The 25,813-nt window shown below is 48.7% G+C and overlaps 10 protein-coding genes across 10 annotated transcripts; 4 read left to right on the top strand and 6 right to left on the bottom strand.

The window, feature by feature from the left end:
- Window positions 1-283: 283 nt before the first annotated feature.
- PGRI_030580 (FYVE zinc finger domain-containing protein) lies at window positions 284-1,317 on the top strand (the record flags this gene model as incomplete). Its single annotated transcript, XM_040790771.1, has 2 exons — window positions 284-700; window positions 928-1,317. The coding sequence occupies 2 exons, from the start codon at window positions 284-286 to the stop codon at window positions 1,315-1,317; spliced, it is 807 nt and encodes a 268-aa protein (XP_040647724.1).
- Window positions 1,318-1,840: 523 nt separating this feature from the next.
- On the bottom strand, window positions 1,841-2,509 carry PGRI_030570 (GNAT family N-acetyltransferase; the record flags this gene model as incomplete). Its single annotated transcript, XM_040790770.1, has 1 exon — window positions 1,841-2,509. One exon carries the CDS (start codon window positions 2,507-2,509, stop codon window positions 1,841-1,843), a length of 669 nt encoding a protein of 222 aa, XP_040647723.1.
- A 366-nt stretch (window positions 2,510-2,875) lies between these two features.
- Window positions 2,876-4,665, top strand: PGRI_030560 (rRNA (cytosine-C5-)-methyltransferase RCM1; the record flags this gene model as incomplete). The annotated part of the gene is made up of 2 exons (XM_040790769.1): window positions 2,876-3,073; window positions 3,136-4,665. The coding sequence occupies 2 exons, from the start codon at window positions 2,876-2,878 to the stop codon at window positions 4,663-4,665; spliced, it is 1,728 nt and encodes a 575-aa protein (XP_040647722.1).
- A 122-nt stretch (window positions 4,666-4,787) lies between these two features.
- On the bottom strand, window positions 4,788-6,227 carry PGRI_030550 (uncharacterized protein; the record flags this gene model as incomplete). The annotated part of the gene is made up of 4 exons (XM_040790768.1): window positions 4,788-5,767; window positions 5,817-5,885; window positions 5,936-6,061; window positions 6,113-6,227. The coding sequence occupies 4 exons, from the start codon at window positions 6,225-6,227 to the stop codon at window positions 4,788-4,790; spliced, it is 1,290 nt and encodes a 429-aa protein (XP_040647721.1).
- A 699-nt stretch (window positions 6,228-6,926) lies between these two features.
- PGRI_030540 (GMC family oxidoreductase) lies at window positions 6,927-9,247 on the top strand (the record flags this gene model as incomplete). Its single annotated transcript, XM_040790767.1, has 2 exons — window positions 6,927-8,412; window positions 8,475-9,247. 2 exons carry the CDS (start codon window positions 6,927-6,929, stop codon window positions 9,245-9,247), a joined length of 2,259 nt encoding a protein of 752 aa, XP_040647720.1.
- A 215-nt stretch (window positions 9,248-9,462) lies between these two features.
- PGRI_030530 (glutathione S-transferase family protein) lies at window positions 9,463-10,190 on the bottom strand (the record flags this gene model as incomplete). Its single annotated transcript, XM_040790766.1, has 2 exons — window positions 9,463-10,083; window positions 10,137-10,190. 2 exons carry the CDS (start codon window positions 10,188-10,190, stop codon window positions 9,463-9,465), a joined length of 675 nt encoding a protein of 224 aa, XP_040647719.1.
- Window positions 10,191-10,799: 609 nt separating this feature from the next.
- PGRI_030520 (putative pyridine nucleotide-disulfide oxidoreductase AMID-like) lies at window positions 10,800-12,278 on the bottom strand (the record flags this gene model as incomplete). The annotated part of the gene is made up of 5 exons (XM_040790765.1): window positions 10,800-10,837; window positions 10,887-11,194; window positions 11,250-11,607; window positions 11,673-12,014; window positions 12,071-12,278. The coding sequence occupies 5 exons, from the start codon at window positions 12,276-12,278 to the stop codon at window positions 10,800-10,802; spliced, it is 1,254 nt and encodes a 417-aa protein (XP_040647718.1).
- Window positions 12,279-13,203: 925 nt separating this feature from the next.
- sidI (putative long-chain-fatty-acid-CoA ligase) lies at window positions 13,204-15,176 on the bottom strand (the record flags this gene model as incomplete). The annotated part of the gene is made up of 5 exons (XM_040790764.1): window positions 13,204-13,538; window positions 13,592-13,921; window positions 13,972-14,351; window positions 14,401-14,698; window positions 14,765-15,176. The coding sequence occupies 5 exons, from the start codon at window positions 15,174-15,176 to the stop codon at window positions 13,204-13,206; spliced, it is 1,755 nt and encodes a 584-aa protein (XP_040647717.1).
- Window positions 15,177-19,342: 4,166 nt separating this feature from the next.
- PGRI_030500 (putative transcription regulator (RTG2)) lies at window positions 19,343-21,208 on the bottom strand (the record flags this gene model as incomplete). Its single annotated transcript, XM_040790763.1, has 2 exons — window positions 19,343-21,032; window positions 21,114-21,208. The coding sequence occupies 2 exons, from the start codon at window positions 21,206-21,208 to the stop codon at window positions 19,343-19,345; spliced, it is 1,785 nt and encodes a 594-aa protein (XP_040647716.1).
- A 2,022-nt stretch (window positions 21,209-23,230) lies between these two features.
- Window positions 23,231-24,855, top strand: PGRI_030490 (ferric reductase family protein; the record flags this gene model as incomplete). The annotated part of the gene is made up of 4 exons (XM_040790762.1): window positions 23,231-23,405; window positions 23,476-23,528; window positions 23,589-23,710; window positions 23,766-24,855. 4 exons carry the CDS (start codon window positions 23,231-23,233, stop codon window positions 24,853-24,855), a joined length of 1,440 nt encoding a protein of 479 aa, XP_040647715.1.
- Between the last annotated feature and the right edge of the window lie 958 nt (window positions 24,856-25,813).

Below are 25,813 nucleotides of genomic sequence, written 5' to 3'. Positions count from 1 at the left end.
CATTAACTTTTTATTTAATCTCTTATAATCTCCAGAGCTCTTGTGTTCTTCTCTTGACTGTTTTCTACTGTTTTCCCTTAACCCACTCTCGTACTCCATAACTCTTACTCCGAGTCTCCACTAACCTCGGCCACTCACAATCCACCCATTTTTTTGCCTCTTCCCCGGCCCTGTGTGTACTTCGATTTATTTGAACTCCTTTTGCCCCTCGGTATCCGGGCACTTTCTTGCCTTTTAACACTCTTACCTCCTCTTTCTCAAATCCAATCTCTCACCTTTCATCATGGCTACTCACGTTTTGACCAACCCTGCCAACCAAATTGCGGTTTATGGTCAACCATCCCCAACCAATTCCGCCACCAATACTCCCTCCAACAACTCCCCCACCTCCCCTCGCATGGCTACCGCTTCCTTGCACCAACTGCCTTTGCAGTCGCGCCAACTGCGTCCTCTCAAGGGTCCTCTCTACGTCCCTGCAGCTTTACGACCCACTCAGCGACCCCAGAAATCGTCTCCTATTACCCCACCCCGCAGCGTGCATGGCTCACTCGACAGCCTGAACGAGGACACGGAACCTATTAGCCGTCGCTCCACCATGGAGAGCCAGTCCAGCGAAATCAGTCAGAGCGCACAGCATGAGTGGATGAAGAATGAGCACCTGGGTGTGGTGAGCGGTCTTCCGACCCGTTCACACTGGAAAGTAAGTTATCTCGAGGAAAAAAAAGTTCCTTTCTTCTCCTTCCTTCGGCACCTTTATAGGATTGGGTTCGACCTGGATTGCGCAGTTGTACAAGCAAATGTCGTGTGAGCTCGTCATTCCTCGGAAATGGCGTGCTGCAGTCCACCTCAACCCTGTGACATCCCAGCCACATATCCTTTAATCGCATTGATCACTGTCTTGGCACCCTTGCTAACTTGATTTCACAGGCTGACTCTGCTTCTTCCAACTGTGATGCTCCGACTTGTCGCTCCTCATTTGGCATCTTCCTGCGTCGCCACCACTGCCGTCACTGTGGCCACGTCTTCTGCGCCTCCCACACACCTCATCTCGTTCCTCTTGACCAGGATGCTCGCTTCCACCCTGATGGTGTCCCTTCCCGTGCCTGCGATCTGTGCTGGAGCGCCCATCAGCGCTGGGAAGAGAGCCGCTCCGACCGTTTGAACAAGATACAGAACAACATGGATGCTCAGCAGACTGGCGTCTCTGTTCCCGAGTCCGAGGGTAACAACGCCGACCAGGCTTCCGGATCCACCGTGGGTCCAACCAGCGAGGTCGCTGCCTCCGTTCCTCGTGACTGGAACTGGAGCACTTTCTAAATGCATTGCCCTGTTTCCTTGTGTTACTGTGGCTAGCATGGCACAGCTCGGCGTTTTATTTGATCTTTTCATACCCTTTTCACTTTATCAAGTCATGCTCGTGTGTGGACTTCTTTTCTCTCTGTTATTGGCGAGCATGGCTTCGGCGTTTCTGACAGGCCCTGGGCCTTGGGCGTTGTCTCTTTGTTTTCTGCAGTCATGTGGCTTTGCATCGTCCTAGAGGATTGTCATCAGTCTCTAGCGACCCGGTTGCTTTCTGATTTCTTTTTTTCTGCCTTTGTTGCTTCGCGTTGATCAGGATACCCCGTCGGTTTTTCTTTGCGCGGACATCTCATTCGATGTTTCTTTTACTGGTCTCGGATCCATGCCTAGGGGAAACTGTGCAATTTGCAATTCCCCCAATTGATATCTAGCTCGATCTAATTCGGCCTAGTTGAATCCATTGATATTGAACCTTGAGCTTTTCCTCTACTCGTACTCCGTAGACTATGTATGACCGGGTATTCTGTATCCCTGTAGATCCTTATTTATGCAAAGTCACTCGCCGGAACATACCCACATGCTCAATACCTTCCTCATCCCACCGACCCAGCGATTGATCCGTCTCAAATCCAAGCCCAGCATACATCCCCTCAACATCCACCTGAGCATGAACAAGAACCAAACCCCGCCACGGAGCCGGAGTAACAGGTGAGTTCCCCCTCGCAGCGACCTGTGCCGCAGCCTCGTCTATATCTGCCGCGTGCACAGCCGCCCACTCCAGCGCCGTCTCCACCAATCGTCGCCCAAGTCCGAGGCCCCGGGACGACGGCATGATCGCCACCCGCGTCAGCTTGATACAGGGCTCGTGCGCCCAGTCATATTCGGGGCCTCCCTGCGCAACTGCCGCCGGTGGTTCCGTGAGATGAGCATGAGGCGTCTGCGGCGGGGGCACCAGGCGGATCACCCCCACCGGCGTGGATGTCGCGGTGGAGTTGTCGTAGAGGACCCAGTGCCAGCTGCGGCAATCGTCAGTGTCGATCTCGGAGTCCGCGCTGCAGTGCTGCTCGTCAATAAAGACGGACTTTCGGATTATCATTGCATCGTTGAAGATAGTGGGGTTGGTGTTGCTAGTTTTGGATGGGAGGACTAGCTTTGCGTTGGGTCCTGGTGGGGGCTGTATTGAAGTGCTGAACGTTGGTTTTGGTGCCATTCTGCTTGGTAATGGGAGATTGAATGGCAAGGTGTCTTCAATGGTAATTGTAGTGGAAATTTGGAGTGGAACTAGTCAAAAGTCATAACAGAGGGGCAGCTCCAAATATATAGGGCCCCGTCGAGATCAGCGACAAGACATTGAACGCTATTCATCGTTGATCTGGTTATAATTGAAGATGAAGAAACTATAGTCTTATCGTAGCGAGTCTATTATATCTGAGAGGCAATATAATAAGTCATGACTGTTGTATAGTCTCATGTTTCCTATCTGTATAGAATCCGATGCAAACAAAACAAACAACATCAAAATATCAAATTGACCGTGAAAATCTTCAATTTCTCCGACCAACATCCCATTCACCCAATGTCCCTCTATTTTGATGCGGTCGCTGTCTTGACCGCGCCCTCATCGGGCGGCTCGTTTAAGTCGCGGATCTACAGTGCTCGGAACCTGCGCGCATCTCCAGCACAGCTCTATGCGCTGATCACCGAGGCTGCCAAATGGGACACCGTCCTGGCAGATGTCATTGACAAATCAGGCATTCTCGCCTTGGAGCGCAAGGTGAGATGACTCCAGATAAACCACTAAGATACCTACTGACTGACTAAGTGATTTCTATATAGCTCTCTCCCCTACTCGCTCTCCTACTCGTCCATGATCATCTACTCGCGAAGAAGGGCATTGCCGCGCCGGCAACCCACACACTCCGCCAGACCGTGGAGCGTCATAAGGCCAGGTTAAAGGCCGAGTTCACCAAGGCCCGTATCCGTCGTGGGTGCGCCTCCGTCGAGCAATTCAAAGCTGTTGTCATGCGCGAGAAACGACTGGCCGATGGAACCAGTCATTTCGTTTACCCGCGCTGGGTGCGCATCAATAACATCCGCACTACACTTGAAGACCAGCTGAGCACTACGTTCAAGTCTTATCGTCGGGTAGACAGTCTTGCAGAATTGGCTCCAGAAGACGAGCTGGAAAGCCGAAAGCCAGAGCCGAGACTGTTCATTGATCCTAATATTCCGGATTTGGTGGCGGTACCTTTTGGTGCAGACTTTACTTCCTCGTCGGCCTACAAAAACGGAGAAATCATTCTCCAGGATAAAGCGTCTTGCTTCCCCGCATATCTCCTGTTGGGTGACCGCGGGCCTAGCGACGCATGGGAGGGTGACTTGGTTGATGGCTGTGCTGCCCCAGGGAACAAGACTACGCACCTGGCTTCGCTTATGGCTAAGCAACAAAATGGTAGCAAGAACAGAAACCAGAGAATTTATTCTATGGATGCATCTACCATGCGGTCTAGAACACTGCAGAAAATGGTTGGTCTGGCCGGTGCTGACTCGGTCACTGTGCTGCAAGGTCAGGATTTCCTCGCCCTTGACCCAGAAGATGAAAGGTTTGAGAAGGTTACTGGATTGTTGTTGGATCCCAGTTGTTCTGGTAGCGGAATCATCGGCCGTGACGATGTCCCTCAATTCACACTCCCCGCCGCGGCAGCGTACAAGGCGCCTAAGTCACATGGAAAGAAAAGGAAGCGTCCGGAAAATGAAGACGAAGCAGGTGGCGAGCAGTCGAAAGTCACCATGGGAACTCCGCAGGCAGAGCCCACAGATGAAAATGATATCGCGGATGGGGCGATCGACCCAGAGCGACTGACTAAACTATCAAGCATCCAAGCGCGGATTGTTGAACACGCTCTCAGTTTCCCGAATGCTACCCATGTGACGTACAGTACTTGTTCTATTCACCTGATTGAGAATGAGGGCGTCGTGGCTCGCATTCTAAATTCTCAGGTTGCCAAGGAGCGCGGCTGGCGCCTCCTGCGCCGCGATGAGCAGCCCGATGGCTTGCGTCGATGGACGAAACGAGGTGTGCGCGAGGAGCGGCCAGCTGAGGGAGAAACAGGGCCATCGGGCTCGGTAGATCTCTCCGACGAATCACTAGAAGCGTGTATCCGGTCCTGGCAAGGTGACGCAGAGGGCCTGGGAGGATTTTTCGTCGCTGGATTCGTTCGTGACCCTAGTCTTGCTGTCACAGTCCCTTTGGAGGAGGAATGTGGAAATGATGAGCATGGTGGGCACGGCGAGAGTGATGAGAGCGACGAAGATGAAAAAGATGCAGACGAAGACGATGAAGAGTGGGGAGGATTCTCCGATTAGACAAAATTATATTAATGCAAGTTGCTCAACCTGGACCGATTCCCGAGGGCATCTGTTTCATATCATACATTCGTGTCTTCTGGCGTTTATGCAGTTTAATATTTGAATAGACGTACAGGCGACTAAAGGAAATTTCGTGACCGGTTTCGGACCTGTGGACTGGTATATACGTCCAGTTTGACAGCAGCCAGGACAACCTCGTATGTCCCTGTAAGCCCTTTCTGCGCTTGCAATCGCCATTGTCCCGTCCGAACAACCCAAGGCCTATCGTCCGTAGTATCGACCCGTGGACGTTTAGCCGGAGGCACACCATCGTCAGATTCGGTATTGGCTCTCAGGATCATCAGGTGCTGAGGGTCTGGGTCTCCATCCACCATGAGGTCAGTTTCACGGTCGACACGGACCTTGATTGGAACTTGACCCAATGGTGGATGTGAAGCAGGCAAGTTCATTTTTTTGCCTACTGTCTGCAACAGACTAGTAATTCTTTGCTTTGAAAGACCTAGAAAGTCAGCACGCATGCTCCCTTTATGGATCAGACTCGACTCGTCGCCGATCTCAATCACTAGATCGGCTGCCTTCTCGTCTACAAAAGGGCGCATGTATGTGACATTTCCACCCGCTGCAGGCGACCCAGAAACTGTATCAAATGCAAACTGAATCCCAGAAGGTCGCACATCCTCGAGCCGGATGGTGATTTCTACACGATGGCTGAAGGGGTTCGTGGTTATCTGATGCGGTATCAACTTTTGTTCCAAGCCGCGCAGGTGGAAGTAGCGACAGTCGCGCAGGAGCGAAGCCCGATGGTCCTCGTTTCTAATATGTAGTGGATACCCGCGCAGGAGATGCAGGAGCTCATCAAAGACATCCGCGGATCGGTTCGGAACGCTTGGGGGGATGATAGCCGGAGGTCGCAATAGACCCTGGCGGTCTAGGCCCGGGAACACTTCAGTCGGGGAAGCAAAGAAGGCGGCGAATCCGAGGGTGAAAAAGTTTGGACTGTCACCGGGACTTGAGAAGATATCACGAGGGATCTGGAAGTGGCGGTCGCCGATTTGAATAAAACATTCAGACTCGAACAGCTGAGACATCAATCGGGGCACTGTTGGGTCAGCAATTACTCCCACGGTACCTCGACGGAGAATGCTCACATGTATAGAATTGCGCATCTGCAAATAGTTTTACGAATTGCGCGCCATCCTGGGGCCGGACATGGTAGCCTGCGTCCATCAGTCTCCATCACGTTGTGCTTATCCATGGACTCTCTTACCCTGTAGATGCCTAGCGATCTCGCGGAATGTCGCAGGATCGCGGTCGATATAGAGGGTCCTTATATTAGCAGCATCTTGATTCTGAAGCAATTGATCCTCGAAAAAGCGTGAAAAGTAGGATGGAGCTATTGGAAGGGGTCAATGCAAGTCAAGAGGGAACGAACACGTTTACTAACCATCAGAGGCGATTGAAGCACCCGAGAGACGAAATATCTCGGAACCTATTTGGATAGAGAAGACTTTCTCTTTAGGTAAATTACATTTACCCCGAGAGGGAGTACGTAAATCCATTGTGTTTTGAGAAAGGAGGTCGGAGGCGGAGAAGTTACAATTTTGCCTACAACTACACTAAACAACAAAGATTATTCACAACTTTGACTTGAATACTTGAACCCTTGACATCTTGAACTTGCTTCAAGCTTAACTTATTTCAAACTTCAATCTGACTGTGAATACGCAATTCTCAAAACCTCTCTCACATGGCGAAACTCGGCTATCTTCCCCGCAAAGCCCCTGATTTCTTGGAGAAAGAGGGGATCTTCCTCTTTAGTGTGGAAACTTGGGGACTAAGGCCCTGGAATTGTCAGGCAATGAAGATTTACACGGTCTTGACTGGTTGACAGCAAATCAAAAGACCCCACCGTTACAATGATCCCAAAGTCATGCCCATCACATCTCCACTCAACCGAGGCTTCACCCCCCCAGATTTTGGGTTGTTGCCTTTGAGTTACGAGGGCTGAAAGGGCCGATAGTCGCATGACCGTTGCATGATAGGGCCTCCCCTCTCTTCATCGCTAAAGATGGACTGCTTGAACTATGACTATGCAGCTGGTGTCATAGTGGGACCTTGTCGAGCTAGCTTATTATAATCCCTGACACCCCGTATCCAGGCGGACTTCTTCTGTCTTTGCTCCACAATCCCATTTCTAACTTTTCTCATTCCTCTACCATTGGAGTTTGATCTACAAGAGCTTTGTTTTGGTTGGAAATATGGCAACTCACGCTGTGTCTACGTACACTCCAAAGGACGTCCCTTCTCCACCAGTGCCTTCGGCCACTTACTTCTCGGAGCTGCAGTGGAAGACCCTTTATGCGCTAGCTGACGCAGTTGTGCCCTCCATCCACACTGCAGCAACTGTCAAGTCATCAAATGACCGGGTGGTTTCAGATGCGGAGTGGAATTCTGCCGTGTCAAGCTTGTCATCCAACATTTCTGGACCCGACGCCGTAAATATTGCTACCCAATATCTGCAAGAAAATGTTTCCGAGAACCCGATATTCCGGGCCACAGTGGAGCGAATTTTGGGGAACCATGTGCATGATGAGGGAAGGAATGGGTTTGGGATGATCATGTCAGCGCTCAACACCCGTGCCGGCTCCCTGATTATGACGGGGTCTATCACTCCGATCCAGGACCAACCGGTGGAATTCCGGGAAAAGGTCCTACGTGGATGGGACACCTCTCGATTGCCCCCTCTCCGCGCCATCTATCGAGGACTCACTGCCATGGTTAAGAAGTGTTGGGTTAGCAGCAGTCCAACCATAGGCCCAGTCCTCGGGTTCCCACGTATCCCTGTTCATGGCCAACCCGCCGACGGTTTCCAGTATGAGTTCTTACAATTTACTCCTGGGGACAAGCCAGAAACGATTGAAACCGACGTCGTTATCGTCGGAAGTGGCTGCGGCGGCAGCGTGGCTGCAAAGAACCTAGCCGAAGCGGGTCTTCGGGTGCTAGTTGTGGAAAAATCCTATTCCTATCCGACCGACACCTTTCCCATGACCCCGAGTGATGGATTTACTAACATGTTTGAGAACGGCGGTGCTGTCTCCACTGATGATGGCTCAATGGCAGTCCTAGCAGGCTCAACGTGGGGTGGCGGTGGTACCATTAACTGGTCGGCATCTCTACAGACCCAGGGGTACGTCCGACAGGAATGGGCAGATACTGGTCTTCCTTTTTTCACCTCCCTCGACTTCCAGAAAAGTTTGGACCGTGTCTGTGAGCGCATGGGTGTTAACGAGGACCACGTTGAGCATAACCGTCAGAATAGGGTGATTCTTGACGGCGCAAGGAAACTGGGGTATGCTGCCAAAACAGTGCCCCAAAACACGGGTCACGGTAAGCACTACTGTGGGTATTGCACGTTGGGATGTGCCTCAGGTGGAAAGAAAGGTCCAACGGAGTCATTCCTTATGGACGCGGCCCAGGCCGGTGCGAAATTCATGGAAGGATTCTGTGCCGAAAAAGTGCTATTCACCAACGTCAAGGGCAGAAAGGTGGCTTCTGGCGTGAAAGGAACATGGAAGTCGCGTGATTCATACTTGGGTCTCAGTGGTACCCAGGCCGTGGAGCGTAAGGTGATCATCAAGGCTAAGAAAGTAGTTGTATCAGCTGGCACATTGCAAAGCCCTCTTTTGCTACTGCGTAGTGGCTTGAAGAATTCCCAGATTGGTCGAAACCTTTATCTTCACCCTGGTAAGACCTCTTCACTTCCATCGACAGCGCATATCAACAGGAACTAACTATTTCTTAAACAGTTATGGCAGCTGGTGCTGTCTTTGATGAGGAGACCCGTCCCTGGGAAGGCTCTGCACTGACAACGGTTGTCAATGAGTTTGAGGACCTTGATGGAGCTGGACACGGCGTAAAGATTGAATCTCTCTCAATGATGCCCTCCTTGTTTATTCCCATCTTCCCATGGCGAGACTCATTGGAGTATAAGCTGTGGGCAGCCAAGCTGCGTCGCAGCACTGGCTTCATCACCTTAACTAAAGACCGCGATTCCGGTCGTGTTTACCCTGATCCCGTTGATGGACGGTGCCGGATTGATTACACCGTCTCCGCCTTTGACCGAAAACACATTGTGGAGGCCATCATTGCTAGCGCCAAGATTGCGTATATCACAGGCGCCAAAGAGTTCCATACCGCGTACCGCGACCTTCCCCCATTCATCCGGCCAGATGCTTCGGACCCCGAGGCCCCTGAAGGCATCAACGATGCGGCCCTGCAGAGTTGGATTGCGGAGCTTCGTGGGAAGTCCCCTTTGAACGTGGAGCGTGGTTTGTTTGCCAGCGCACACCAAATGGGTACCTGCCGCATGAGCAAGTCACCTAAATTAGGTGTTGTGGACCCAGATTGCCAAGTCTGGGGCACTGACGGATTATATGTTGTGGATGCGTCTGTGTTCCCTAGTGCTAGCGGCGTGAACCCAATGATCACCAACATGGCGATCGCCGACTGGGCTAGCCGAAACCTCGCGCGGGCGATGGGAACGGTACGAGGTGAAGGCAGTGTGATGGCTCGTCTGTGATGGGATGGCCGTGGAATATCTATTTTATTTTCTTCCTGTCCATATGCATTGTTCCACTTGGACTGTCAAAGCCAAGTCGTTAATACGTTCTGATATCCCTAGCAAGATTCTGTAGTCTCTTTCGTTCTATATGACTAGATGTTTCGTGAACCCGAATATAATATCTTAGTATATTAATTCATTTTCTGATCGGATACTAATGCTAAGTTATTTAATCAGAGCGCCACGCCTAGGGAGCTTGACCGCTTCTCAACGTATTTCTTCTCGCCAAATGCCTCCTTGATGCCCTCGGTTTCGAGGAATCTCTCGTACCAGGCAACAACAGAGGGGTACTTCGGGCGCATCTCAGCGTCGATGGCCATGGAGAAACCCCAGACCAAGGCAGAAGCGACTGTAATATCGGCTAAGGAAAGCTTGTCATTACCCACGAACCAAGTGCGGCCCTTGAGGTGAGTCTCCAGACATTGTAGCGAGCGTTCCAGACGCTCGAGGTTGGCCACCTCGATTTTCTCATCGTAGGGACGGATACCGAGACGCCACAGCGCCAGCTGGGTCACAGGGTCCAGAATCTCACCCTGTGCATAGCAGATCCACTGGCGGATAGTGGCACGCTCGGCGGGGGTGGCTCCAAGGAGCTGCTCGGCAGCCGGGCCGCTCTCGGCAATGTATTGGGTGATGGCGTCTGACTCGAATAGAGTTGTTCCATCGGCACCCTCAAAGGCGGGCACCTTGCCCAATGGGAACTTGGACAGGAAATCCGGGGTACGGTTGGTCTTGCCCATGGCAAATTCCGGAACCGCCAGCTCCAGGCCGTTCAGGTTGGCCACAGCCTGGGCCTATAGTGTGGGGGTTAGTTGGTTCAGAGTTGGATAGAGTTCAAGATCCTTACCTTCATGACCCGGGGACTGGGCTGGTAAGAGTAGATTGTGCCGAATGGTGCCATTGTGGATATGGATGATGTGTATAGAGTAAACACAAATTCAATGGAGGGGTTTTATTATGAAGCCAAGGAATGGGGTAGAACCAAGTGGAACCCGATTTCTAAGCATTTTCATTATTTTGTATGAGATTTATAATTGTAGTAATCCTTATTATTGGTGTAGATCATCTATACGAATTTTATATATTTGTACAAAGTACAGGGTCTATAGATGGAATGTATCCTATTGGACGAATACTGCGGAAGTGCATATATTTTCCCCGGATTTCAACATTGGACCATCCGCTTCAAATACTCTCAAACACTCTCCATTACTCTCCAATACTCTCAATATCACAAACTTTCATATTTTATTCTTCGAATCTCAAACAAGCTTCTTAAACAATCCGAGGAAGAGGTCTAAGCTCTTGGTAGGCAATGGGAAGAATGAAGCCGGACTTGTGAAGATGCTAGTGAGATTGAATGTCATATATTGACTTATATTACGGAGATCAACTTTCGTCAAATCTAACTCTAGCTAGCCCAGAAAAACCAAAGCTCGTGGTATACCAACTCAATAATATACAAAAATACCCTGAACAACGCATTCATTCCAAACCTACTAAGCCACGCTTAGCATGCCTCACCGAGACGCATATAGTTCCAACAAACTGCAAATTGGGTTAGCTTTGATTCCATAGTTTTCAGATAAAGACGTACTGGTATGTCCCATATCTTTGCCAAACAGGGTGTTCATCAGGTCTTCGCCCTCACGTGTGCCCTCGTCCGGGGTATAACAGACAGCCTTTTTGCCAAGAGCTAGGCCCATCACAGATGGGAACGGCTCCAGGGTCTGATAGTCTGGCTTTCTACCAGTGCACTCTGCCATCATGTGCTGATGAATGTTCATCGCGGCGTAATGGCCCATATGCATTGCACCACCACAGCGCTTGATACCTTCCCACGCTGTAATATCTCCTACTGCCCAATGATACTCTGCGTTAGGGATAGCACCGGAGAATTGTAGTCTGCAGAGATATTAACAATGTTACGTGAGCAACTTGGTTCAGGAAATAGCCTTACGAGCGATGCACTTTGACGTATCCTTCCTCGTTCAATGTCTCTTTCGGCAGATATGTCGATGTTGGGATACTTTGAGAGACGGCATTCAAGACATGCCCAGTTTTGAGTTGTTGACCATCGCTGAGCGTGAGTTCCCAGACCCGTCCCCCAGTTTTCGTGTCTACAGCAGTTGTTTCGATAACGCGTTGCCCTAGGATGACCTCGATGCCCGTGTCGCGCAATATAGAATCTACGCGCTCGGCAAATTCATCTGGCAGCGGCTCCGAGGATAGCAAGCGCTTTCGAGAGTGGATCAGGGTGACCTTCTGCTCTGGGTTAAGGATCTTTAACTCGGCAGCCATCTCCACACCCACAGCACCTGTTTACGAAAGAAAGGGACATTAGCCGGGGTGAAAAGAGCACAGAGTGGCGGACAACACATACCTCCACCGACAATAACGACTCCATCACGGGCGTTCTTCACATGTGACATATGTTCTCTGGCTTCCTTGAGGAACTCATCTCGCCGCAAGGACTGAGGAACAGTGGGGAAGGACCGACGCAGTCCCGATCCTGCAATCAAGTAGTCATAGGGCTCCGATCGGCTGGACTTAGTCTCCGCATCGATAATATGGGCGACTTTAGCCTTGAAATCAAGCGAACTGACGCTTCCCTGGATAAAACTAAGATTTGGATGCTTCAATCCGGGAATATCTTGGAAGCGAGTCCATGCCTCGGACGCGAACTTTTCACAAGCCAGGGCCTTGGGGGATCCGATCAAATGAACTACACATGTGAGTTGGACGATCGTTCGGGGGCTGTTGATATTCCGGGGAACTTACAATAACCATCTCGCTTGTCAACTACAGTTATCTGTATGGGAATGCGATGTGTAGGGGCCTTGGCGTCGGGGTTGCAATTGAACCGAGCGAGGCGACCCTGTGAAAGATCAATGAGGGCCAATGCAGTAGCCAGACCGCCATAGGAGCCACCGATCACAAGTACTCGGAAGTTGCGAGATACAGTTCGGACAAAGTCGTTGGAGGGCATGATGAGTTGAGAACGAGAGGTTTGACGCGAGAAATAGTCAAAAAGAGGCGCCGAAAGGAAAACAGAAAGGGGAATAAGAAAAAAAACAAACTAAGACAAAAACCAAGGAGCCGAGCTATGTACTCGAAAAAAAAGTGATCAGATTATGCGGGTCTTGATCTTATCAGATTGAAAGCGACATCGGATATAATGCATCCATGGTTGCTCTCTTGGCATTCTCCTTGGCTCGAATTATCAGATCCGATCAGAGCCGTGAAAAGCGAAACATCCCTCGGTTGTATTGACATGACCTCCGATTACTCCGTGACAGTCTTTCTGGGCCAGTACTTCAGGCTGTGCCAAGCAAGTCCATTTTCGGTACAACCGACATGGTGGCTGATACGCACGCAAAAGCGTGTCATCTGTGCATCCGTCAAGTGTGTCAATTCATTACCGTACATAATATGCAAATACAACCGAAGCCGGCAGCTCTGGACAGACAACATGCAAAACAAATTTTGCGAACTGGAAAACATTGGAATTCTTCACCCGACCGTAATGTATACGGAACAATACACTCTTGATTCCATGGTACAATACAAGCCACTGGCCTAAACCAGAAATGATCATCGATCAGACAAGATGAGCATCTAATCTGATGGGAAAACGTGCCCTGGAAAGTGACGAAAATGAAAATGCCGCGTTTCGCTGCAAAATCCACTTTTTGTTGTCATGTATTTGACGTTACAAGGGCTGGACGAATAAAAATATAATCTGATAAGATACGCCCCTCATTTAATTTAATTTGTTTCAAACCTGGATTTTTCGGTCATTGTGCACAAGTTTAGTTCGTCAATGGGATGGGGTATTATTGTAAGGTCTAGAATCTCTATACTGGTTGAACACGAGGACTATACAATCCGTGCTGTCTTTTATTTTTTCCCGTTCATGCCTTTGCGCGCTCGGCCAGCACCTCCATCGCCATTTGTCGTAGCTCCACTTTGCGAACTTTGCCGCTCCCCGTCACAGGAACCGTGCTTGAAGTCCCCTCTTCTCCAAATACAAACACGTACTGCGGGGCTTTGTGTCGGCCTAGAGTCTCACGCGTCCATGTGCGCAATTCATCATCTGTCGGACGACTGGCACCCGAAGCGATCGCGATAAATGCTCCGACAACCTCGCCATATTTGGGGTCGGAGATACCAATTACCGATGCTAATTCAATGGAGGGATGTGCGGCCAATCGCTCTTCGATCTCGAGAGGATATATGTTCTCACCACCTACGACATGCCAATTAGAAACTGCGATCGATTGACTTGGTGTTTAAACTTACCACGAATGATGATGTCTTTGAAGCGACCAGTGATGGTGCAGTATCCTTCCGCATTGAAAGAAGCTTCGTCGCCAGTCTTGAGCCATTTCACACCCTCGGCATCGGTTATGAATGTCTCTGCCGTCTTTTCCGGGTTATGCCAGTATCCCTTTGTGAGCTGATAGCCGGCCATGCAAAGTTCACCACGCTGACCAACGGGAACGATGTTTCCCTGTGCATCAATAATTTTGGCACGAGCGTGAGGCATAACCTTTCCGACCGTGGTCAATCTTGTGTGGATGCTGTCGGTGGTGAAAGCATTGAAGCAAGTGGGCGAGGCCTCCGTGAGACCTAGAGCTTGAATTAGCACTTGATCAGTAGACCAATGGGAGGGACAGTACCATAGCTACTAGTGTATTCAGTCATATTCAATTCCGCAAAGAGCCGCTTCATGAGTGGCCGCGGGACTGGGGCCCCAGCAATGATGCCTGTGCGAAGATTTGAGGTGTCAAAGTTGGAGGGCTTGGGAATGGCAAGAATGGCCTCAAACATGGTTGGAACACCGTGTAGAGCAGTGCACTTCTCATCGGAGATGGCATGCAGGACCGCCTTGGGGTCGAAGGTTTCGCTAGGGAAAACAATCTTGGAGCCATGGGTGACTACCGCAAGCATACCCAGGACAAGCCCGAAGCAGTGGAACAAGGGCGGCGGGCAACACAGAACATCAAAAGAGGTGAGTTTCATACGGTCACCGATAAAACGCGAGTTATTAACCAAGTTGCTGCGGAGGAATTAGCTTGAAAACTCATTGTCGTACATGGTCCACGTACTGGTGTGTCAACATGGCAGCTTTAGGACTGCCTGTTGAACCGCTGGTGAATTGTAGATTGCAGACATCATCCGGCCGTAACTCGGCCTCGCGGTCCTGTAGCACATGTGCAGCCTGCGACAGGCCGCGTTTTATGACATCTTGGTAGGTGTTGAAGTTGTTGTAATTTTCGCGGAGAACGACGATTTCCTCCAATGATTCCGAAGTCGCAGCCTTTTTAGGATAAGGGCCAAGTTTGGCAAGGACCTCCTCGAGGTTATGACGTCCAATGCGTGGTGTCATGAAAAGCATTCGGCATTCTGAATGAAGAATAAAAAGCCGAGATTAGTATAGAACTAGTAATACGAAAAGTGGATCTCACGCACCACTGTGATTTAGAGCGTAATACAGCTCGGAGGGGGTGTATGTGTTGTTCAAGACGACCAAGATAGCCCCAACTCGTGCGGCCGCAAAGAACACCGAAATGTATTGCTCACAATTGCCTGCCATAATTCCAATACGATCGCCTTTTTGAATACCAGAAGCCAACATTCCCCGAGCTAGACGATCGCTCTCATCTTTCAGCTGGCCGTAGGTCCATCGCGCACCGGTCCAGGGGAACACCAAACACTCAATTCCCCCATACTGTAGTGCTTGGAGTGTCAGTAGTTCACCCAAGGTAATGTCCAGCAGCTGTGGCTCCGTCGGACCTGCGACAAGAGAGGGCTGTGGACTAATAGGAGGCTGTACATGCGACAAGGTCTGCTGCAAGCGCTGTACACTTCTTGGGGCCGCCATGGTTAGGAAGTTGAAGAAGAAAACCAGGAAAAGCGTCCGGGCAGGGGTTTATAGATGTACCCGGCAATACAACAAATTTCGCACAAGATAAAAACCATTTTTATTTAATTCCATCAGATAGGCCGGGCTCCACATCGGAAGTTTTGTATTTGGTAATTTTCAGGTTTCGGCTTCCATGCTTGGCTGTCTCCTACAACTCCACTTCTTCAAGCGAACCTTGGCGGAACACGAAGAGATTTGTTTTGGTTCGCCTTAGCTATTCAAGGCTATTTGAATCTATTTTATGACAAAAACTCTAGTCTTTGAGGTGGACTGACACCGGAAATGGCGAATATCCGGGAATAATATTGCAATATCTGAATATTTTTTTAGCACTTTTACATCGGCAGAATGCTCTTCTCATCTCTATGGGGGATCGTCTAGTGGATTTCCCGTCATAGTAGTATAGTCTAGGATTACCTGTCAGAGCACAATCTCACCGGCCTGGAAGAAAGAAAAATAAACCCCTGGCACTAGACCCCACTCAGGATCTGATAACTCCGAGTCTGCAGAATCTTAGGTTTATCAATCAGCTGGGATCTACTCTATACTCCTTACGGTGTACATAAAAGGCCTTAGTCCGGGACATACTTCGGAGTTGTTATGAGTAATTGGTGGGCACTAACTCTTGGCAGGCCTCGTCATTCCGAAACTACTTTTGTATTCACTTGTCTAAAGACAAGGGACAGTGGTTTGGTTAGCAGCCCAGATCGTCTTCATAGCCTAAGAAGACCTATATATTATATAATTGGTATCATTTGATGTTCAGCTTCCTCAAGCTTCACGAAAATAAAGTTATCCGACTGTGCAACCCTGAAAATCTAATCAATCTGGCTGATCTAATCAATCATTCCCGACATCGGCTGCATGCTGGACCCACATGCACGTAAAAATACCACAAATACAACCAGTACCACTTCAAAACACTCAATATTACACGAGGAAGAGTACGTATTATGTACGGAGTACTATGTAAATATATATATCCAAGGTTATATATTGAAAAGTGGCTTTCACAAGTTGAGTCCTTTTCCGGCTTGTTGTTGCCGTTGATGTAGCAGTGAAAGCTATTGTGGGGAAGAAGATTGATTTAACACATGTAAAGAGAATGATATCTAAGAAGTCCTCTGAGAAGACCATTGAAAGACATGACAAGGATATACGCAGGAACTATGGCAACGTACGGCAATTAGCGGTGATCAAAATTCAAATATAAAAGAGCTACTGGAATACTGTGCAAGTCACCGAATTGGCTTTAACCTTTAATGCAAGCCTTATTATGGAAATGCAGATCCTTTGTCACTCCTTCCCTCTGCATACCTCTGCATATAACAGTATAATGGAGCAATTGAATCATCTTTTAGGAAGGCACTCGCCCACCACCTGTGAGTATAAAACCCCCCTCCCCCGCATTCCCCTTCACATTCATATGTATACTCCTAAGTCAGAACGGTATTCGAGACCACTGAAAGGCTGACTGTAAGGATATCAAAAGGCCGCTTATGCGGTGACTATTTCTATCGAAGATATTTTCGGTTGATTTTCACACCTGCATGGCGCATTTCGCTTTGATACCATTATGCAATGACTTTGGCGGTGTCGGTAATCGAGATATCGCTAGGATTCTAGTATCCTAAGACAAGTAGGGAAAGACACCATTTGACATCGTGATGGACGGGTTCGGACGAAATGATACCGTCCAATTGAGGACACCGAGTGAGGAGAGCGTGCCGACAAGCATCACAACGCATTGAACCAAAAACAATTTTCGTTGAGGGATATTTGGGGTATCAGTATGGTCCAATCATAATCGGAAAGAAGAGCGCTTGCATGAGAATAGTAAGTCAGCTTCATATCTCGGGCAAAGTAAAGACCTTTGATAGTCGTGATGTACCCGACGTCAAAGAACCAGATACTGGCCAGGACCTTGCCCTCAAAGACGACACCAGCCACGATACTGCAGAAAATATCGATGTTGATTTTGAGACTAGAAGTGGCATACACCAAAGCCAACTGTAGTTGGTTAGAGAAACATGTCAATTGTGTAAATCGGTATATTAGGCAGACTCACCGCAGGATAGAACAAGTGCCACAGCGCATGCCAGCAAAACACCGTACCATCTCAGTTCAACAGCCCACCACTCAACGGCGAATATTGCCATGAATAAGGCCAAGATGCATGCAATCAAATACCACCACAAGGGCACATCTGGGTCTCCCTCTCACCCTCGCTATGCTCTCTGGGGCGCCCGGGAAGGGACTCCAGGACCAGTCGCGGCACCCCTTTGGCTGCATCGACTATGACATGACGCCTTTCAAGGACAACCCAAACAAGAAGAGCGCAAATGGTGGCAAATGATAGCCCAAACATGTTCAACGCGTAGGTAACTGGCATGTAGACCTAATTTTCTCCTTAGCTGGACATCAAGTCTTTGATTTGACAGGCGATGCAAAAAAATACCGGAGAGTAAACAAGGTACTTCTTAACATCAAGCGTGTAGCCTGAAGCCGCATTGGCAATTCTTTTGACTTTATAAATATTCCAGTATTGTCGAATACTGTTTGTATAAGTCAGAACTGACACCTCAAGGGTTCGACACCTCAAGGGTTCGAATAGATATATCATACCATGAGGACTTTGAAAAGGCAGGTAGCCTGTGTTCCAAACATTGGTATAGTAACAAGCAACAGCCACAATCCAAATCCAGAACACCAGGGAAACAAAGACGTTGAGAACTGCCCACGAGGGGACGAGCAAGGGAGACCCAACGTAAGATATGCTCCCTATGGAATCCATCAGCACGGTGGTTGACTTGGAAAGTCGTGGCACTCACAGTCAAAGGTAATCGGTAACAGTCCCATTCCGGAGTTCATTCCAAAGAACTGATTGACTACTTTGCTCTCAGGCTTGATCCAACACGGAAAGCTGAAATAGCTAAGCGCCGGGAAGGTGAAGTCCGGAAACAGATACCAACAGAAAGAGATGCAAAATGCCATAGTGAAAAAGGCATAACGAGACATTTTCCAAGTATTCTAACTACATCCATCAGTTTCATTGCACCAAGGCAATGAATATAAATGACTCACCGCGCCTGCACTTGTTCCTGATTGAGATGGTGCAGGGTTGTGGTTAAGGCAGTAACACCCAAAACTCCAGGCCAGAGCAACTCCGGTGGGACGACTACAATCGCCCGGAAAGGTCCAGCACCCACATACGTAGAGTGAGAATTGGTTCAGTAGGGTCGTCATTGGCTATGCCTATACCCGCAGCCCGCAAGATTTCGGTCTGTGAATCTGCAGCTGTTATGATGTGAGAATTTCAAAAACGAATTCACAACAAATGGCAACAATGGACGTACCGGAATCAGTAGTATTTCCATCCTGGAGTTCCTTTTGCCGAATAGATTTCTCTAGGAGATTAATATCTTTGTCCTTGCCAGCTTCCATGATAGGCATGAGGAAGGAAAGAGCAGAAAAGGGATCTGATAAGAAGATCAGATAAAGAGATCAAGGATTTGATAAAAAAAAACAGGAAACATCAGATAACAGAAAGAGCGTGTAGTTCCAACATCGGACTGAATCCGTGGGAATACACATGTGCACCGTGGTTTCCGGCCCATAAGGCTGTCAGGAGGGAGCATCGGATTATCGTGGACTTGATGATTTAATTCAAAGGCTGTTTTGTTTTTGTTTTGTTTAATTTCAAGGTATATCACTTAGGTGATGGTTGATGTTAGTCTTCTTCATTTCATCAATGCATAAAAATTAAATCCCAGGCAAGCTTCCTCAACATCGAGCTCGCCATAGAATTCTGAAAAGAAGCTTTGCAAAGACCCATATCTCGTCTGCAGGACCAAGTTGAGAAACCCACAGGCACAAGGAGAGTGGTTTAACGGCGACTTTTCCCAAGTCTAGACAGAGGAATCATCATGGGTCTAGTCACCGGATGTTCATACAGAGCCAACCATCGTCACTCATTCCCATGGCATATTCTCCCGTGAGTATGTATCTAGGGCCGCCTTTCGGGCTGGCATATTCAATGATCTCAGGGATGCAACTCTACATCCTACTAGTGTGTAAAACATAATGAGGGATGGCCGATAACACCAGGGCGTGTATGTCTCTACTCACCGGACCAATAAATCCTCTTCTACCACTGAGACACGCACTTTAATGCCCCAGCCATTCCGCCCACCAATCCAATTCTTCCGCTTTCCGACCTTCTCGATTTTCTGTACGTCATGTTCGAGCTCATGCTTCAAGTGAGACGGGTCATATTCAACTTTCTGAATGGAAATTGTCAAGTCGAGGCCTTCTTTGTTGCCCTTCTTCCCTAATCTGTTTGTCCACTGTGCCGAGGGAATGATTCGAGGCTTAGAGGTATCGATAGACCCGGTTGGGTACAGCCAGCTTAGCACGAGGCCGAGTTTTCCAAGATAACGTGTCCACCAAACCTCCTCTGGTGTCAAGATTCCCTGGAGGTGAGTCTTGAAATCCATGTCCCGGGGTGGTAATTCTCCGCCGTAACGCTCCTGGAGCATCAGTGCTAGGAGAGCACGGTGGGAATGTGGGATGCCATGCGTGGAGGCCAAGATCCCAGTGCTAGTGCTATATAGTGCGGCACTAGAGGATAGTTCTTTGGACATCGTGGCGTGGTAGTAGAGGGCATTAGCAAAGGCCTGAACAAGGTGAAGACTGATAGAAGATGGGAACGAGCGGGTGGCAGATGGTCGAGGGAGGGCGGCCAACAATAAAGCAGCCAGCGCCTGGGCCGACGAGGGGGCGTAACGGGCCGTGGCAACCTCCAAAGGATCCTGCTGGCGGACAATCGGGAGCATCTCACGGAATAGCACTCCTTCCCGTACTCCACCTTGGCAGAAATGGGCCTCTTTGATTCCATGGGGTAATGATTCCGCTAGTGTTTTGACTAAGAATGCCACCGAGGGAACCTGCTTGCGTCGTCGGTCGGAGACCCGGAAGATTTCGTGTGCCGTTTGAGCCACCTCTTTGAGAGTTTCGGTGTCCTCGAAGTCTTTCTTAGGTGCGGAGTACCCATTGATAATCGAGATAGGGTAACTTTGGCCCTTTGTCTGATGCAAATATAACAGAAGATAGCCCCATCCCCTAAATCCTCCCCCTGAGAGGTAAAGAGGGAAGCCCCCTTGCTCCTTGGCCTTTTGGACAAGCTGTTCAGGGACATTCAGGGTATTGAAAGCGGCGCGAAAGTTGTCAGCCATCTCCACGCGGAATTGCTCCCGTGCTTTGTGCGCTTCCTCTTTACTTTTGCCCCGTTTGAGGTTTGCAAGCTTCTGCGTCAACGCAGCTGCTCCGTAGGGGAAGCTGACTGATCCTTGAGAACTCATATGCACGTTGCCCGCATGCGATGTGATCCAAGTCATCTGCATGCTCCCACCCCCCAAATCAAGTGCGAGGCCCTCCACATCTGAAAAGCTACTGGCAATTCCCCAGGCTCCGATGATTCCCTCCTCCTCCTTTCGTAACGCCTCCACCGAGATTCCGGTTTTGTGTCGGATGGCGTCAATGAAAGCAGAAGCATTAATGGCAGTTCGAGTTGCTTCCGTGGCGATGATCCGAATATTCTGACCAGGAACTCCAATCTCCACGCAGACAATTTGGAAACGAACTATGGCACTGACAATTCGGTCGATGACATGCTGTGGAATTGGGATTCGGTTGCCTGTGTCGGGATCCACTTGAGCCTCGTAGAGGGAGATGTTGACCCGATGAAAATGTACAGTGGGGATCACACGGGTGCTTGGGGGTGAGAGATCTGAGATCGAACAACGGATGCCATTACTGCAATAGTTTGAAGTCAGCGAACAGTCCCCACCTGCGTACATTTCAAGGGCAATAAAGAGGTGGATTTGGTCTCCCTACCTGCCCAAATCAACCACTGCATGAAGGTATACATTCTGACCGGGATCAGATGACACCTTTTGGATATTCATTGGAATTCGGTCTCCTCCTCCCATTATGGTCACCAGTTGAAGTTGCTCTGTGCGTTGTTGAATTTCTGCTACACATAAGCTTTGGAAAAAACCAGCGTGACATCATCATTCTGGACCGCCCGCTATTCTGCCGTATAGTGATGTGCTATAGCTTCTAAGTACAATTTTCTGTTCAGTGTTGACACTGATTATTAACTTTTTTAAATATGGACAATTTTACTCTCTGGGGTGTCTCTGTAGTCATTCAAGTCAATGTGATTGATACGTTGAGTACAATTGTACATCAAGTCTTCTTTGCACCAGGCAAGGCATCAAGTGATGCCTTAGGTTTCCAGTCATAGTGTGGAAAACCTCATCTGCTTTGACGGTCAAATGTTCTCCAAAAGCTTTTATTGATATATAATCTTCTCGTTACGCAGATTCGTCTATAGCGACCTTTGAGGGAAAATTTCGCTAGTCTTATAAGTGCTAACATTAGTATCATAGCTTAATATATATATCACCGGCATCTTCATATATATAGTATTTACAAACTTGTGTCGTAACGAAAAAAAATAAAGACCACATATCACAAGTAGAGCAGATATATAATATCCATGTATGTCTTAAAATATCAAGAAGTCACACGAACTTGACCTCAAATTCAGACTGAAATAAGCTAGGCCAATCATGGTGTCACGTGGCTGGTGTCTAATCAATCAGATCAGATAACGGGCCTGTATGTCCGAGGAGATTCCGAGTGTCCCACACCTTAACCCCGGTTCCTTCTTTGTTTTAATTTTTTTTCTTTCAAGTTACCCCGGGAAATTTTGTGTTAGAATACAAGTCATTTTTATTATAACTCCAGTTCTCGGGAGTTTTGGTCTCACGAGATCTAACGGTCCAACAGCTCAGAGACTTTGCCGATCCATATGGGTCCCGCCTGATCAGTGCGATTATCGGTTTGCTGCCGGTGCTCCGCCTTTCCCCTTCGACTGTTTCTTCATTTACCCCAGACTGGCCTGCGGCTTGGTGGTTCATTATGTTGCTTCGTTGGCTGGTAATCGCACTCGCTAACGGTGTCTGGGCCAACCTTGAAGACGAGCAGTGTGTGACGGCTGTCTACTCCGCGTACAACTACATTTCATTCGCTGGCATTCCTACGAAAGGAAAAGACATTTGGCTCTCGCAATGCCGAAATCCGCTCAAAGTTGCATCTATATACGCCGCGTCCGAGATATATTGCAATGAGCAGGAACGTGCGATAGGCTTGACTCGACTGGCTGACCAGTGCCAAGAAATTGGGAACCTAGAGCTGCTACCGAGAGAAGCCGTCGCCGAAAATCTAACAGATGATGCAATAAGAAATATGAGAACCGTCGACTATCAAGAGTTGTCGCGAGGCGAACCAGTGGATACCCCAATCCTTCTTTCTGCATCTTACTTTGGCCTAATGTTCAATACGCTTGTGAGACCCTTCGTGCCCTCTTGGAATATAACAGGCCAAAAGCTCACCGACGTGCTAGGAATCTTGGGAACTTGTAACTTGGGCACATCATGCATTTGGGTAAGTCCCTCCAGGATGACAAACAAACAATTATATATTAACCAATTAGTTATATTGGTTATGCATATTGGGGTGGCATACTGTCCCTAGGGATGGTCTATCGCTTGTGTGATTGGTTATTCCACCGCCGACAACGCCATGCAGAGCGTGCACTCGAATCCAACGTCTATCCTCTCATAAAGTGTTTAGAAAATATACCGTTGGTGGGGGTAGGTATTCACTGGATCCAGACTCATCTGATGATTCCAGCACCTTTGGCAGCAACACACGGTCGACGCTTCCTAGGCTTTACGTTCTCTACCAGAGTCGAGGCGGTTATAGTCATGGGATTTTGGACGATCAGCATCGTATTGAGTGTCGTGGGCTATCCAACTTTTCCGGGAAATATTTAGTGCGTACAGAGCCTGTGGGAGTGAGGTGTGGAAAATGCTGACAGGCAGTCAAGCTGGCCCGATATTCCAAGCCAGATTTTGCGTTATTCTGCAGACCGTACTGGTATCATGTCATTTGCGAATTTCCCCCTCCTATGGCTCTTTGGTGGACGAAATAATATCTTCCTGTGGGCCACTGGGTGGAGCTTTGCATCGTTCAATATATTCCATCGTCATGTGGCCCGAGTGGCCACTGTACAGGCCATAGTGCACTCTGTTCTTTACGTTGTCATGTTTATTCAAAGTAAGTACCGAGTACTGAGAGCTTGGTTTCCAATGCAGGATGGAAAACTTACAATTTATTCAAATCGCAGCGGGAAAAGCTTGGAGAGGTCTGTCGAAGACCTATGTTTTGTGGGGTATTTTGGTAGGCTATCAATCTGCCTGATCTCAAATTAATCGATCTCTAATGCTCATGTCATATTAGGGCACATTCGTGATGATTCTGCTGTTGATCACCTCATTGGATCGGATTCGCATTGCGACATATGAGCTCTTCTTGATTGCACATGTCGTGCTTTCGATCATCACTCTTGTCGGGTGCTTTTAGTAAGTACCCCTGCCCATAATTCTACTTCTACATATATTTCTAACAAATTGACAGCCACACGATTGTTTTCGAAGGGTATGAATACTGGAAGTACTTGTGGCCCTCGGTCGTCATATGGGTCGTTGATCGCTTCCTTCGAATTGTACGGCTATGTTATTGTAACCTTCATGTGAGTATTTCAAACGAAAGAATTGTGGAGGTCTCTACGAGCCACATGGTTTACGACGAAGCGACCGACGTGGTGCGGCTAGAGGTTACACCAGGGATACCTTCTCTTCAACCTTCACCAGGACAGTACTATTATTTATACCAACCATTTCGATTTACCGGCTGGGAGAGCCATCCCTTTACCATTGGAGCTTGGTCTTACGACATAGACCAGACCTCGCTGGCACCGACAACCAAGCGGAAGTTGATCAAATCTCATGATGTTTCGCATGTGCCGCTTCTTGCAGGTGGTGCCTCTGACCAGGACTACCAGGGCAACTCAGAAGGCGGCTCGTCGGGCCAAGAAGGATTATTGAAGTTGAAAATGACTTTCTGGGTCCGCCCGTATGACGGTTGGACCAAACAATTGCGCCAGCAATGTCTGAGCTCACCAGACAAGAGCAGCGAAGCAACCATTCTTCTTGAAGGCCCCTACGGAAAAACCTTTCCACTGTGGAGGTATGAATCAGTCTTGATTATCGTTGGTGGGACGGGAATAGCGTCGGCTGTGCCATATATTCAAGATCATCTCCGCCGATCCGTTGAAGACTGGAATGAAGGCCCCGAAAATGAGAAAACACGAGTCAGAGACATGGAGCTTGTTTGGACCACTAAACAAGCAGCGTTTATCGAAGATGTTTGTCGCCGAGAGCTGAAAGGCGCACTTGAACGAGAGGACTTCCGTGCCTCTTTCTACGCTACGCGTGATTCCACCGCCTCCCAACTTCCTACCACCTTGGATATCCATTCAGGCCGACCCCACCTTCAATCCCTGATCATGAGCCGGGCCTGCGACGCATGCTCTGCCGGTAATAGCCTTGCGATTCTCGTATGTGGCCCAGCTAGAATGGCGGATGAAGCGCGCGCCGCCACCCATCTTGCGATGCGACAAGGCCACCGCTCTATCAAATTTGTGGAGGAGTCTTTTACATGGTAGGCAAGGGGCTATGTGAGGAATTTGTGATGGGTATACGACGCCATGCATATATTGACGAATTTTGTACATACTTTGAAGGTTATAAGTTGAGGTTTGTTTGTTACGGAATAGATCGGCAAAAGATACAATACCTTGCTCGTACAGCTTTATCTGGCGACTTCAGATTTACAGCTCTAACTTGCTAGCAATGTGCTCCTTTGGCTTTGAGAGGACAACTGAATTGTGGTCTCGACCTGGGGAGATGTTGGTGGCTGACAGGGGTGCATAATGCACGACGCAGGAGCTTCCCCACACATGCGACTATCGAGTTCAAATCGAGAATCAACGAATCTGATTTGATCTTTCAGACGCTTAAATCCAGAATCACGAGAAATGCCACATAAAACAATTCACCCAAAAGGAAAGATCTGTGTGATGGGAAGTGATAGATCAGTTTTATCAACTGAGGAATCCACTCCCCGGAGGAACCGAGACGTCACACGCATATTCAAAAGCAAAACAAGAATTTAAACACAAATAACTGCCACTGCAAATGCCGATGATAACTATTATTGGCAACCCTAACGTTTAGGCACGGAGTACTCCGTAGGTTGCCTTGACCTCCATATGCACCTATATGCATCTCTTGCCACTGTCTGGGGTATATACCGGCAGGGGTTGATCGGCAGGGGAAAAACCTGCAAATATCCATGCATCTTCGAGCCTATGACTGAGCATGGATCGCCTGAAAGCCGATAGTTTATGTTGCCAAGCCCTACTCTGCTGGAAAAAAGCAATAATTCATGCCCAAGTCACTCGAAAGCATCCACTCTTCTATAGCGCAAGGAGCTTAGATGCTGGAAGACGCGAAGATCAATCAGATCTTTTTGCCCCAGAAGCATGAAGAAAAACAACACGAGAGAGAAAAGGGAGCGGGAAGAAAGTTATAAAAGGCACGATCTTTCCAGTCACTAATTCT

Source organism: Penicillium griseofulvum, assembly GCF_001561935.1.
Source record: "Penicillium griseofulvum strain PG3 chromosome Unknown contig_80, whole genome shotgun sequence".
NCBI lineage: Eukaryota > Fungi > Ascomycota > Eurotiomycetes > Eurotiales > Aspergillaceae > Penicillium > Penicillium griseofulvum.
This window is presented reverse-complemented; position numbering and strand designations above follow the sequence as displayed.